The sequence below is a fragment of the Lichenostomus cassidix genome, chromosome 2 (genome assembly GCF_008360975.1).
Source record: "Lichenostomus cassidix isolate B80296 chromosome 2, HeHo_3.0, whole genome shotgun sequence".
Classification (NCBI taxonomy): Eukaryota; Metazoa; Chordata; class Aves; order Passeriformes; family Meliphagidae; genus Lichenostomus; species Lichenostomus cassidix.
The window spans coordinates 21,295,142-21,310,063 of record NC_139482.1 but is presented as its reverse complement, the minus strand read 5'-3'; the positions used below and the strand labels follow the sequence as shown (position 1 = coordinate 21,310,063).

At 40.4% G+C, this 14,922-nt stretch overlaps 1 protein-coding gene across 11 annotated transcripts in view; it reads right to left on the bottom strand.

The window, feature by feature from the left end:
• ADAM22 (ADAM metallopeptidase domain 22) overlaps positions 1–14,922 on the bottom strand; it is a 127,769-nt gene that overhangs the window by 3,579 nt on the left and 109,268 nt on the right. For 3 of the 11 annotated variants that reach the window (XM_085050647.1, XM_085050648.1, XM_085050651.1), the window contains 5 exons: positions 13,784–13,884; positions 13,162–13,228; positions 10,274–10,384; positions 8,104–8,190; positions 493–616 (listed from right to left, as the gene is read on the bottom strand). In XM_085050647.1, coding sequence (XP_084906773.1) covers positions 493–616; positions 8,104–8,190; positions 10,274–10,384; positions 13,162–13,228; positions 13,784–13,884 — 490 coding nt within the window. The remainder of the gene's footprint in view (positions 1–492; positions 617–8,103; positions 8,191–10,273; positions 10,385–13,161; positions 13,229–13,783; positions 13,885–14,922) is intronic. The other 8 variants (XM_085050650.1, XM_085050652.1, XM_085050654.1 and 5 more) reach the window with 4 other exon arrangements.

Below are 14,922 nucleotides of genomic sequence, written 5' to 3'. Positions count from 1 at the left end.
CCAGGGTGGGCTCAGGTCACACAGCAGCGAAGTCCCTCCAGGTCTGCAAGCCCTCCACATACTCCATAACGGGAACTCTGTTACCTTTCCATAAAGCTGGAAAGCAGCTATCCCCACAGCCTGAATGAGAGTTGCTGGGAGAGGAGGTAAGAAAGGAGAGCCAAACGTATCACTTGCTCCAGGGCTGCCTGTCCTCCGCAGCCCACAGGCTGCCCCAGGCACACTCTCAGCTTGAAATAATAAAAGTAGTGAAATCTGGGCTTCAGGGCCCGTTTAAGAGCAACCTGAAAAGCTGTCTGTAAACATAGCCACCCAGGCCTTCATTGCTGCCAGAGGCTCAGCCTTCAGCAGCTTCAGAACTTCAGGGTGCAAAGGAAATGCCACTCCAGCTCTCCCTGTTGGTCAAAGGTGTTAATCTGCCACAGTTTCCTTCTGAAAAACTACCAGTAAATCAAGTCACTGATCAAATGCAGAGAGAAGAGGGACACATACCCTGGCACTTTGCCTGTTGGCTTTTTTCTCTTCGTCAGGAAGTGGTGGCATCGGGTAAGGGTATTTTCTGCTGGAAGCAATAGATCCAGTGGATGAAGATGGAGACTTTGCAGGAGACAGCGTCCTGAGATGTTGAAACACACAAAATAAATGTGATGTCTTTGCATTCTAGCACTGCAACAGCAACTGCCATTACTCTGAAGCTTGGTTCAGAGACAAGTATATAGCTTATTATTAGCTCAATATCAGGAGGATAAAATTGCTTGATCAGTAGTTTAATAATTTCATTATATAATAAAGGTATTTATAGATTTCAGGAACGCTGGATGAAAAAAAATTGCTACTTCTTATTAGAATTGTATTGCATAACAAAAATTATTTCTTAAACTGTTTTATATGGTACTGTAATTAATCATTATAAAATTAATAAAACAAATCTGCAATTTAATAAATACAGAACTAAAAGATAAACATGGCATTATAAAGCCTAAATAGATACAGTAATTGTATAAATAGAAGCTGAACAAATGTTCCTCCCAGTGACTAAATGGCAATTATCAGTGTCTTTATGCATATCTTACACATCTCCTAAATTGATACAAACATAGAAAATAAATCTATTATTTTTGTAACATTAATTTACACAAATGCATGCATTTGGAGGCCAAACTGTTAGTTGTGAAGTAACAAATGCATATACAAAGTGCTAATAACAAATTGTTATACATGCAAGCATCATACAGTGCATATTGTTCCAGCCAAAGAAAGAGTCTGATGAGAATATACAAAAATGGACTGATTAGTCAATGGCAATCAGCATTTCTGTACAAGGTGAGTAGAGTAAGCAGGAGCAAGTAAATGTTTGTATCACATGAAAGGCATTATTTTCATGTCAATAAGGCAGTAGCACATTATTGACTGAAATTTTATACCCAAGAAAAACTCTTATGTTTTGAGCTTCTGTTTTGAGATTCTGCACTTTTCCCACTTGAGAGGTTCCTATAAGGCTCTAAATCTGGGCAGAGTAAAATGAAAAAGAGGCCTCACAGTAGAAAAATTGAGCTATCTTGGCCACCTTGTTCTCTTTTGCAGAAGAAGGGCATTTACTACAGGAGGCCTCTTACTACTGCAGGCACATCACTCAGCCCTCCCTGTGCACTGCTATCTAATGTCTTCTGAGTTAATGTGTCCCTGAAGATGGAAAGTTTCCATCATAATAAATGGAATTTATTAACCTTTAAATAATTGTACTTTTCTTTTGGACTATCTTATCATTTTGTTGTGTCTGTAGTTCCCTACAACAGCACATTCTCTTGCCTCCCATACCAACAATGACTGATGGTAGACACAAGCAACAAGGTGTCAATGGAAATTATATGATGAGAGCTCTCCAGTCTGGCTCATGATCCTCTAATGCCTCACATGGTAGCCTCTAAGTTCAACAGCACTTAAAAGATTTACATTGGTACAATTATCCAAACATGGAAGTGTACATCTTCAGCATGTGCACATTGATCACCCATTAAGATGAACTGGACATACATCAATGTTTTCAGAAAAAAAACCTGAAACAGTTATTGCAGTATAAAACAAGATTTTTTAATGTCCAGCATCATAGATCTGGGCACCAAACTGTGCATCCAACAGGTTAATTAAAAAAAAAAAAAAAATCCAGGGAAAGGTTGTCAACAGTGCCCTGCTGTTCACTACCCATACAAGTGCTCTCATCTCTGCCCCCACCTGGACTAGTATGGATCACTAATAAACTATTTCTGGATCTAGACTGAAAAATATAAGGAGAAGAGGGAGAGGGGAAAATAAGGACAGCAGATTTTACATATTATTAGTAATTCAATTATTCACAAATTTTGCCCCACTGCTGCAGTAGAATTTTAAATTATCGTTTTAAAATTTGCAACAATGCACCTGGAGATTAGAAGCAAGGAACTAGGTTTGTGGAATCTGACTTGACAAGCCCGATCAGAAAGCTGTTTTTAAGATAGCACAGCCAGGCTGTGGCACACAGAATGAAGGCATCTCCCATCTCTTTCACCACACCAGGCACAACACCTCCAACACACCACAGGCTTTTCTTCATATTTTAGACACTCTAAGAGAAGACCACAGTGAGAGGAAAAGCCACAGCCAATCTACCTGTCCATCCATCTGAGCAGATGATCCTGGAAGGAGCAATAATTCCCCAAAGGATGGGGTATCTTTGAGCACTTTCCCTGCACAAGCAGATCCTCTGACCAGGATCCCTAACTGAGCCTTTTAGCCAGGAAAATTTGCACCATAACTCAAACACAATGCTGTCTTTTCCAAAGATTTGGCTCCCAGTGTAGCTGCCTACATTTCCTTCTTTTCAAACTCCCTGTGTACTGCCTGCTGACCTGCAGTTTGCATGTCTAACTGATGTGAGCTTTGCTGCTCAGCTGCACCTGCAACACTACAGCCAATACATGGAGAATGCAGTTGCACACTTACAGAAATCACCTTGCCCTCCCCTCACAGGACCTCACCACTTACGTTTGCTATAGAGTTACGTGCTGGTTTTTGTCATCCTTAGTGCCAGCTACTGAGACTGTGAACATACACGACTCAGCATATGCTCACAAATCTTACAGTGCGTCTTCTGTGATAAACAAAGTTGTTTGAGATGGTTTTGATCACCTTTAAAGTTCTGCCCTGCAATTGTGTATGTGCTGTGTATCCCAGATTTACATATACTTTAAATGAGAAAGGGCATGTCTGGCTCTTTCTCATTTACAGGATGGAGAGACAGCATTCAGGGACACTTGCAGGTAATGCTGGGGTTAAAGGTAGGAAAAACTTGTCAGTTTTGGTCAAGGGTGGGATCCACTTAGCTTTCACTAGGGTTTTAGTTCTCCTGCAATCAAATCCATTAGCTTTCATGCCAAATGTTGCTTCCAGCTGAAAATTACACAAGAAACCAATACACGGCACAACAGAGACTCAGAGGTTTTACTGCCAACCCCAAATGAAGCCATGCACCTCAACTGCAAAAATCCCAATTTTTGACCAGAAAGCAAGATAAAATGGCCATCTTCTGTCTGTCTTTTTGTCCTGGAATCTAAAACTAAGAGTGTGGGGAAACCATTCTGTGATTCACAACAAAGCACTGTAGCACCAGGAAGACATTTGGAAGCAATCCCTGCACAGCCTGTCTGTTCTGCCTCTTGTCCCTAAACAGGGAATGTTGGCCCACAAAAAACAGTGCCAAATGTGTGACCTGGTCACACAACTAAACATCTTGCAATCTGGAGTGTCATTTTAGCTGAATTCAAGGCCCTGACAGATCTGAACTGTTCATGATCTGTGCATGATTCTCCTCTGCAGACTGAAATAATTTAATGAAATTCAATTAACATTTAACCTGGTGAAAGCATTTCAAGCCCAAATATAGATACTATCAGCCTAATCTGACCTTTGCTGCTGTGGATTCAGCTCTTTGTAGGACATCATCAGCCTACATTATCCTACATTAGGAAGTTAGGATCTTGTAAAAACACTGGTGTGGATAAATATTTTAAAATAAGTTACTTTTAAAAGCCACAGATGTGCACACATTTCCTCAGAAAGAGCAGCAGCAGAGGGGAGAGGAGGCTCATGGAGGGGCTGCAGAACAGTCAATGGCCATGGCTTGAGCTGTCACTTGGAGCAGTGAACAATGCCTCAGAAGCTTTATTGAAGCTCTGAGGCGTTTATACTCACATGCTTTATTGAACTCTTCAACCTAAGTCTTGATCCTGATCCTACTGACATCAGTAGGCATTTTTTCATTGTCTGCCAACAATACCAGTATTTTGCTTTGGTTGTAATAGGGAAAAGCTTTGTTTGTTTGTTTTTTACTTTAGGCATAGTCTAGAGCTGCCTCAGCAAGAGCAGCGAGCTCACAGAGGAAGGCAATGGAGATGGTCAGCTGAAGAGGAACTGACAAAAAATCAAGGACACAAAAGCACATTAGAAATAGAAGGGAAATGACAGCCTACTGTCTCCTCCTTCCATGCCCCTTCTCGGTGCCCTTCTGATATGGGATGGCTATTTTCCTCCTAGTTATGTACTCTCTAAAAATACCCTTTTATTTGTAAACTACTTTTGTATTTAAATAACTCTCATAAAATATAACTTATTGTAAATACTTGCATTAAATCAAATGTAGGCAGCTCAATGCTTTAGAAGGTGCTTTCTAGTCTTTTTTGTGTATAATTACCTACAGAAATGCCATGTTTGGGGCTTCTGACAGTTTGTCTTCTGATTCCATCATGTCTCCCAAGTCTTTCAAGATTCAATGAGAATTCTGAGTAATCCTTACCCAAACTTCACAAGGTCAGCCTGTGCAGTGAACACTGTAATTGGCAGTAACAAGAATAAGCACTAGTAGCACATTCATCAAATAATGCCCCTTACAGCAAAGCCAAAATCAGGAAAACGCTTCCTGTCTGAGTTTATTGCTGGGGTTACGCAGTTATACCCCGGTACGCAAAACTAAAACCTAGACTAGACTTGGAGCAGGAAAAAGACATTTTTCTTCACAGATCTTATTTTCATACAGATGGGAATCCCACTTGGGAGCTTTCTGGTGCCAGAGACACCAGCTAATATTAATACTGTCATTAATAAAAAGTAATTATACAGAAATACCCATCAGACTTGTAGTCTAGAAAAAAGATTAACTAGGAAATCAGGTGTTAGAGAGACAAATTATGATTTCTACAGGGTTTTTGAAGCAGAGGGAAAAAATATTTGTGATGACTAATATCTCTGTTTTCTGAAAATCTGCAACATTCCTAGGAATTGTAGGAAGTGTTTTTATCATTTTTCCTCATTCTATTTCAACTAATCCTACAACAGCACCAGTCAGCACCATATTATTCCTAAAACTACAGAGAAACAAGCAATACAGCAGTATTACTTTCAGGACACATTTTAAAAAACAGAGAAATCAAAGATTATTAGCAACGTGAATATTACTCAGAAGTATCTGGTGTAAATGTCTTATCCTGGGGCTCTGACTCCTAAAATACAGTGCCAGCTGGACAGTCTGACTTTCTGGTTTATCAAGCAAGATCTGTTTTGTTCTGTTTCCCAATCATTTCACGACCTCAAACTCAAAACCTAGCCACAAGATGTTCTGAAACACCATGCTTAGGAATGGTTTTTTCCTGTCCATGTTATCATTAAACAAAATTGCACCTGACTTTCATGGAAAAACTGTTAGTTCAAACTCTTGTAAACCCAGGGCAACTCATCTCAGGAGATTTGATCCTTTGTCTTCCATAATGTGTCTGCAGAATACTTCCCTATGATTACCTCAATTAATTAGGACAATACAGGTTTCTAAATTTATTCCAGTTGCTCTCTCATTTTTAAAGGTAACTGCTGCAGACAGTAATTAGTAAGCTTCTATGGTGCAAAATTTTTAATTTATGTTTCATCTCTGCTGATATATAGTCTTTAAAACTCACAAGGGTCAGCTTAATCCTCATCTACATGCCAAAAATGCTTGGTTTATCTCAAATACAATTAGAAATGTGACTCATTCAGCATAACAGCTGAATACCCTCGGGGGCAGGGTACACTTCCATCAATTTAATTTAGTTACTAAATCAAGATATACTGATATTAAAAGATGAAAACCAAATCATGAGTATGCACACAGAATTTTAAACCTCTTTATCTAAACCATTTAAAGTAACCTATTTTAAAACAGCGCTAGCTTCATATTGCATCGATGTCTCTGTTTATTGCTACTGTAGGGCCTCTGATAAAAAAGCCCAGAAAGACAGTTATGGAGTTGCATTACGGTGCCTGAACAATAAAAGGTCAAGAGGCTATTTTTAGAAAAAGGTTTGGTAATAATAACACACCTCACTTCTTATGTGAGTTTGCCTAATTTCACCTTCCAGTGACCTTTGGTCATTCTCAGTCTTAGCTTGCTAGCCTAAAGGACCTCCGACCCACAAAGATTTTGCTCCATTTGCAGCAATGTGGACTCCATGATCAGATAAGTGTTCAGCTGCTCCATTAAACTGAACAGCCTGAAGCCCTGCAGCCCTTTCTGTGGTTTCTCTAGGCTTAAATCTCCCCAGTTCTAGAGAGTGCTTGCCAAATTGCAGACACCAGAAGGGGACTCTGTATCCCAGTGCTAAAACAGCCAGACTCACAAAACTCCCTGCTAGAATGTCCAAGCACCAACATGGAGACCTGGCTGATACTGACTGGCACAATCACAACAACCTCCTGTAAGCCTTGGATTCTTGCATCACGGATCTCTACTCCCTGTTCCGGACTGAGATCAGGGCTGACAACCTGAAGTTTACTCATTTTCCTTATTTGTTCACTAGAAAGCTTTTTTGCAGCTTACTCTGGGATTTATGAGGTGTTGAAAGCAAACATAGATGGTTTTCAAAAGTAACTATTTTATAGTCTTTTAAGACTTCAGGACATTTTTAGTTCTAGAGATGACTGAATTCCTACCTTGCAATTTAACGTCTGCCAGTGTTACTGTTAGATTAAAGTGTTTCATTAGTATCTTGTGACACAACTCCCATCACAGTTTTTCCCCAAATGCACACTGGACACATTTACTGTATGTTTCTGCCCTGTTGCACTATTATTACACCTACTCATGTAGCAAAATTATTAAGATTCTATTTACTTGTTTGTACCATCCTTCACTGTTTTCACTGTAGATTTTGCTTATTATTCTTAGATTTATGTTTCTATAATTATCTTCATTTTTGATATGTCAACTTACAGCTTCATGGATTTTGTTCATGCTTTACGTTATTTGTCATAAATTGTCTTCCATTCTCTCCTATGTTGGCTGATTTTTTCAGCTCACGCAGAGATCTGTCTCAGTTGTGGGACTGTGTCTTTTGGGAATCTACTGCAACATTCTCAGTCTCTTGATTCATGTCCAACAGGGGGCTAGCCTCATGCATGCTTTTTCTCTGTAACTTGGAATGTGTCAGGTAATGCACACTTTTCCCTCTCAAAAAAAAGTGATGTTTTTGGTTGAACCCTATCTCACTTGTAACAAGTTAATTAGCACTTTGATAATTAGAGCACAGAGTATATTCTCATATATTTAGTTTTCCAATTACAATATACAAATTATTTCATTGCAGGCTGAGGGTAAAATACCCCTACTTTTTATTCTTTTTTCATTTAAATTTTAGTATGCACTATATAAGACAGTACATAGAGTCAATATGTTATGAAACCACTTGCTTCAGTAAATTAACATTCTATTTAAGTTAATACTACTTTATTAGTGAAAAATGTCTCATGCCCATAAAACACTACTTGGCATAAAATGATGAGAAAGCTACTACAAGCTATAGATGATGGTGGGAACGCATGCACTACACACACCCTTTTCAATGGCTTCATTAAAACATTCAGAAAAAGAATCGTAAATTGCACATGAAGCCAAAAACACACATCAAAATGCAGCAAAAGAAGAGGGGCCCTTTGCACCTACAGGAACTTGTATTGATTTATACAAGGTAGGAGTCTCAAGATATTTGTATATGCTGTAATAGCTCTTAAAAATGAGAATTATAGAATTAATTTACAAAATACCTAAAGTATGGTCCTTCTGTGTTTTTATTCACATCTTCTACCCACTTAGCTACATTATATTCTCTTTTGAACCATGGGTTTAAATACCTGCAGAAAGCAATGGAAGGAACAGAGAAAGCAGAAGAACAAGAATAGAAAATCTGAGAACACACAGCACAAGCTTAGCAAGGATGTTTTCATCCCCAAAATGCAAGTGAATATGGCAAATAAATCAGTATGGATTTGGGTGAGGACTAGGCAATGTGTACAACTGCATGAGAAAATCTGACCTACAACAAGACTCTCACGTTTGATTAATTTGGAAGCCCTTTGGGATGCATCATTCAGTTAATGTCTTAAGGGTAAAATTCACTCCTATGCAGAGGGCCAGCATTAAGCTCATGGTATGAACTCCCTCATGATCTCAAAATAATGATGAGGGGGCATTTTGGCTTCTGTCATGAAGTTTGCTTGCCAAAGACACACTTTCACACCCATCTAGAATAAATTGCAAGAAAATGGCTAAATGAGCACAGAATCTTGGGCTTGACCCTTTTTACAGGAATGAATTTCAGCCTCAGTGTGTTAAAAGGCTTGAATTTTTTGCCACTATAGTGACAATTTTTACACTTATAGGCAAACAACCCTCTGATTTTTCAATGTTCATTTAGTTTGGCTTTAATGGAGGTGGGCTGCAGAGTTATCTCACATTTTACAGAAGCAATCTTGATACCAAAACCGTATTTTTTAGGTAAAAAAGTCTGAGCTGTATACTCATATTAGTTACACAAAAATTGTGAAATAAAGGTGAGTTTTAATTATCTGACAACAAATTACCAGGGAAGAGGAAAAACTTTTTTAACAAATTTTCCCCAATAACAAGATAAACAAATTCCTCCCCTTCTGCCACATTAAGAAAAAAGGGCAATGCAGAAATCAAGAGTCTGCCTGGTCCAACTTAAAGTTTGTTCTTGTTATGTACGAATGGCAAGAATTAAATGATTATTTGTGATCACCATCTTTATATAATACAGACTAACACAGTGAAATAGGAAACAAATTGTAACCAAGGAAAATGGGAAAGAAACTTCCTCTTGAAGTTATTTTTGATACTTCTGGGCCAGTTCTTGCCACCCTTGTTTATGGGAGTGACTCCAACAACCTCACACATGGGAACAGGCCTTGCAATAGATTGCTCAGATGAATAAAAGTTGGGCCAAATCATGTCATTCAACCCCCTCCATATTTCAAACCACGATGACAACAAAAGCAGCAGCACTTTTTCAACTTCTTTTGCTCCTTTTTTGCTCTGGAACGTCTCCTCCCCACCCCGCGCAAGCACAGCCACAGCTCTCAGAAAGTACTCGCCCTCAGCCACAAGTGCTTCTAATTAGCTTCCTCAGCTTGCTTATTTATCAGGAATCGGGAGTGCTTTATGCTTTCCAGCTTGGGATCTTAGAGAAAGAAAACGTCAAAAGTGGTAGTGCAGCAAAAGAGATGAACCACAAGTGAAGCAACAGGCCGATGCCAGCATCACCAGGAACTGATAAACTTCTGCTTTAGCTTTAATTGTACATTTTCTTGTACTCGCTGCAATACTTTTGACTTGCTCTTTTTTTCATTTGAAAGTGTCCTTTGGTAACCATGAAACACTCCCAATCTGGCTTCCTGTATTAGAAAACAGTGTAAGGTGGTATCAAAGCATGCAATTGTTGCGCAACCATGGGGCAGGGTTTCCTGGGTCTGGGGGTATTACAGACCATCATTCACCACCTCAATCCATCTGTTACAGAAAGGTTAAACTCGAGTTACTGCAGACCACTATGTGATACCATTGGAAAGCTCTCAGGCTGATCTTTCTGGCCACATGTTCATTAGTAACAGCCAGAATCCGCATTTCCTTAGAGTGAGAAATTCTGCTTTAAAACAAGGTGTCCTTACACATAAACCTAGAGCTAGACCGACAGCTCCATTTGGCTCGTAGCGCAACATGCAACAAGGCAAAAGACCTGGGCTCAAGAGTACTCATACTCCTCAGGCTGGCGAGGAGGAAGGGTAGCTAGCGCTGCATCAGCAGGAGCACCTCCAAGCAGTCACGGTGTTTTGCCACAGTGAAACTATTGGATACTAGGGAAGGGACTTTTGACAGGATAAAACAGCAGCCCAGAATGCAGGGGCAGGTGAGACTGACCTGTGATCCCGACTCCCTGTTTGGGGGTGGTCGGAACCCCCTGGGCTTATGCCTTGGGCAGGGATTTGGTGGGCGAGAGAAAGCCCAGGCTCAGATGCATGGGTTACCCGGCTGCAAAAAGACAATATATAATAGAAAGTCTAAACCAAAGATGTTTGTATCATTTACAACAATGAGGAAGACAAATGCTTATAGGAAAAGCAGTGCAAATTAACAATGGTCGGAATTGCTATCTGTTCCTGGGACCTGTTTTAACACAAGCTCCCAATTCAACTTATTCAGAAAACTCTCATCATTCCTGAATAATTCTAATTGATTTTAACAGAGAACTATTTATCAGGCCATTTCATCATGTTTCTGAAAAAGCATTTGGCCTTTTGGCATTCCTTCTACAGGTAATGAACCATCTGCCTTTAGTAAAGAACATTAATTTTGTTTTAAAACATCAAGAAAAATTTAAAATGTCCCAAAATATCTTTAGCAGTCTCCTCAGAGCTCTATGCTTAGCATAAGCCTTGTTCATGTATGTTAGGTTCAAGGGTCCTGCAAAGGCATGAGCAGGACTTTTTCAGGAGCTGCCCAATGTGTTTGCAACTCCCTGTCAGTCCTGCTCATGAAGGCTGCAGACTTCAAACCTTGCTCAGTCTTTAAGAAATTTTGAATAAATGATTAATTGCACAAGTCTATTTGATGCTTGGCTGTATTAAAAAAAAAGAACTCTGTGCATAGTGTGCGCAGTTACTGCAGACTCACGCATACAACAAGTATTTTTGTAGGCAACTACACTAGTGTGGTAATGCTTAAAAAAATTGAATTCTGGCCAAGTTATGGCATTAATGAACCCAATAGTCTAATGGTTAACTACACTCTGCTAATTACAGGAGACCAACACTGTTATCCTTTTTCTTCCATCTCAACAAGTGTGCTTTATTGGACTCCTAGGGGCCATACAGGCAGACTTTCCAAATACTGCTTCAGAACAGATTTCATTATTATTCGGTATTTCCCAGAGAAGGCAGAAAGGTAAATTGGTGTGGGAAAAGCCTCCATGTATTCTGCAGCATCCTCAAAGCAGCTGGTGTTGCCTTTTTTTCCCTAAGTCAGTAAATGCTGGTCACAGTTGTATCATTCTCAGTCAATTTTCTCTCCTTGCAAAGCAAGCTGTCCCTCTAACCAGGGAGATAATTGCCTTCTAATAGCCCTCAGCGATTCTCTCCATTCCCCACTGAATTGACACAGCATGTGGATCATTCAGTGGGAGCTCTGTCTCCAGCTGGTGACAGGACTGCCAAGGAGACTCAGACAAGCCATTTGGGCCTGTGCAGTCCTGGATAGACCCGACCAGGAGAAAGAGATCTGTCCTGCCTGGCAGGCCTCTCCCAGGAGCACACACACGCTGTGCTTCATCCCCAAAAGGTTGCTGCATGGCCCTTGGGAAGTATAAGCGTTCTCCCTGTAGCATCAGGGCTGCTGCGGCTGAGAGACCACTGAAAGAAGCAGCAAGAAGGAAAGCAGTGGAAATTCAGGGGCACCTTTAAAAGAGAAACAAATATACAGGGAGAAAGATTTCCCACTCACAATAGCTCTGTCTGCCCACTTATTTAGTGCTCCAAAGTTCTCAGAGCAAATCTCATTTGTATTCTTGGCAGTTTGGCCTGACTAATTTTGATTTTCTCAAACTATCTCATGCAAGGAGAAAAGAAAACGAGCAAAATAGCATTTCAGTAAGAGTTTATCAGCACAAAGAGTATAGAGACCCTTGAGATAAACTCCTCCAAGGGCTAAAATTTCTGGTTCCATGATGCCATTTTGACCATGCAATGTTATAATTGCAATGTGCATCAAAGTATTATTTCTGTAACTTGTAATATAGGGTTTTTCCTATGAACCCTTTCTGAGCCTACTCACCTCAAGACAGTGCACTGCAGGTGAAAGAAAAGTTTCAGAACAAACTCAAAATCCCCAAACCAAAGAAAGTGGGGCCCAGAGAGCAGTTAGCATTATTAGTTTCCAGCAGGGTTGGTATCAAGCCCATTTGCCCATCAAAGTGCAAAGTTAGTAATCATGATATGGGGAGGGGCATTGTCATTGCCACCATGGTCAAGGAAGGGGCCATTCCCATGTGGCATAAGTGCTGTAAGAGCAGGCCAGTGCTTTTGACAAGCCCAGAGGTTTCCAGCCATTCACCATTCATTCACAAGAGTGGCCTGAACCAACAGGCTTCAGTACATAAGGAAGGCTCTTTCTGTGTGGGGAGCACTGCACACATGGGCTCTTCAGGAAATGTAACCAGTAAATCAATAAGCCAGCAACTCTAAGCCATACTGGAAAAGTCTGGGGATCAGTCACTGGGGATCAGATATTTTAATTACCCATTCATCACAGGCCTTACTCAAGACTGGCTGTTTCAGGCTTACAGTGGCAAACTTCAAGGTACTCTCAGAGCAGACAGATACCTCTCCTAAAACCTCCAGGAATGTTTGCAGAGATACAAATCCTAACTCTGCAATGGCCCACCCAAGGTGAGGAAAAAGGCAGGAAACAGGTTATCAGAAACTCAGTATTGAACCAGGATACATTCAGCAATGGCAGTTTACTGTAGACAAAAGCCTGCGGTGATGGTGCAGGCTGCCACCATCATTGGGAATTGCTATGGGAACGACTGAGGAAGCCTACATAAAAAAGAAAATTGATAGTTAATTTTTAAAGAATACATAAAAAAAGGTTGAAATGCATTAGCCAAACCATTTACCAGATCAGTCAGCAACCAGAATGGGCCACAGAGCAAAAATGCAGCTGTCTACTTTTCAGTACCCTTAATTTCCATCTACAAAACACAAATATGAAAACTCTACTTTTTGGCTTTGCTTTTTTAAATTCAGACTTACTCAGTTGAATTAGACCGTGGCCTAAATCTTTTGCCTCTGACTTTCTTTCTGTTTCCTCCTATATTACCTGAAAGAAATCAAAGGACAAAGACAGTAAAACAACTTGAAACTCACCTGCGCCCCATGCCAAACTGTATATTCTTTTTGCATCCATAGCAAAGGAGTTGCTACCTCATTAACTTTAACCATTTAAATCTCACAGGTTCATTCCTCTTGATTTACCTCAGACACTTAGGTTACCTTTCTCTACTTTTTGCTGCAACTGTGCAGAGCAAAAAAGTCCTTAATTTCAGCTGTTATTTGACAAAATCACTACACTTCAAGAAAAACACTAAACACTGCCTGATGAAATCACAGAAGTTGGCAATAGTGAATAGACTTCTCTCAGTTTTCCATGTTAGCTCACACTGGAGGGAGAAATTAAATGTAATTTCTTTGTGACAAAGCACTGTGCAAAAACGGCACTTATGCAGGGTGCTGCTAAATCCTAATTCCAACTTAATAACAATTACCACAATTTTAAGGAGTCATGCTGCTGTCCTAAGATAGCTAAACTTTCAGCAGAGCAGCAATGGTCCAGAGGCTGGTTTCCACCATGGCCAGCACAGTGGTTCACACTTACCTTGCCAAGAATTACTCCTAGGCCTCCCATTTTCACAAATGTCTGAAATATGTTTTGTGTCTGGGATCCTTTCACTCCAGGAATGAGATAATCCATTTGACCTGGAATAGGAGGGCTCAGATGCGGTTATTGTTAAGGGTATTGTCTCACATCAATGTTAGCTCAGCGGTTTGGTCACATTCCCGAGGCCAGTGACAAAACACAGCCTAAGGTCTGTCTGCACTAGCAGAGCACCCAGGATTTCTGATTAAACCCTGCGGTTATGCCTTGCAGCTGTACCATGTGCCCACGTTCAAGAGCCAGGCATCAGCACTGCTTTCTTACTTGTCTGCTGCGGAATGCACAAACACTGGCACACACCAGATTTCCTTTGGATTTGCAGCTCTGCCTCAATTCCTAGATGGAAGATGCTCTTACAACTGTGCTCATTTCAAGGCTTTTTCATCTCACAGTCAAGCACATCCTGCCTGCAGGCTGCCCACTCCCTCCTTGTGATGCTGCAGGAAAGCCTGGACAGCTTTCCTCACCCCACTGCTATCAGTCCCAGGGGCTCAGGAGTTTGTGACAAGCATCCTCCCACCCAGAGCTGGCAGTGCCAGGGGAGAGGTAACTCTGCCTCATTTTTGCTAATTTTGAACTTTCATCATCCAATTGCTGAAGTACATACTTCTAATGCTAAACTCAAAGCCAAAACCAGTCTTTTTATCTAGGTGCTTGGTGCAAACAGAAGAATTTCTTTCCTCTTGTATTCCCTCTAAGAGCCAGATATGTATGTGGCGATGTCCAACATGTGGGGTTTTGCAACATGCTGTGTCTTGTCAAGCTAGAGCTGCCACTCAGCTGTTTGCCAAAAGATCTACAATTATTTCCAAAAGAGAAGAAGAAGTTGAAAAATTCATTAATAGATGGCTTACTTATTACAAAAAAGTCTTGCTTAAAGGAACAATTTTTGTAGTTTTCAAGTCTGGATACTCGCATTTTTCAGTCTCTGCCTTCCTTGGAGGGCAGGCATATAAGAGATGCTCTTCAGTTTCCAGAAGATCAGGCTAATCATAGCCACACTGAAGTAAGCTCAGGGTTTCATTAATTCAAACTTAATCACATAATGAAAGGTCTGAGAAACAATAGATTCACTGACA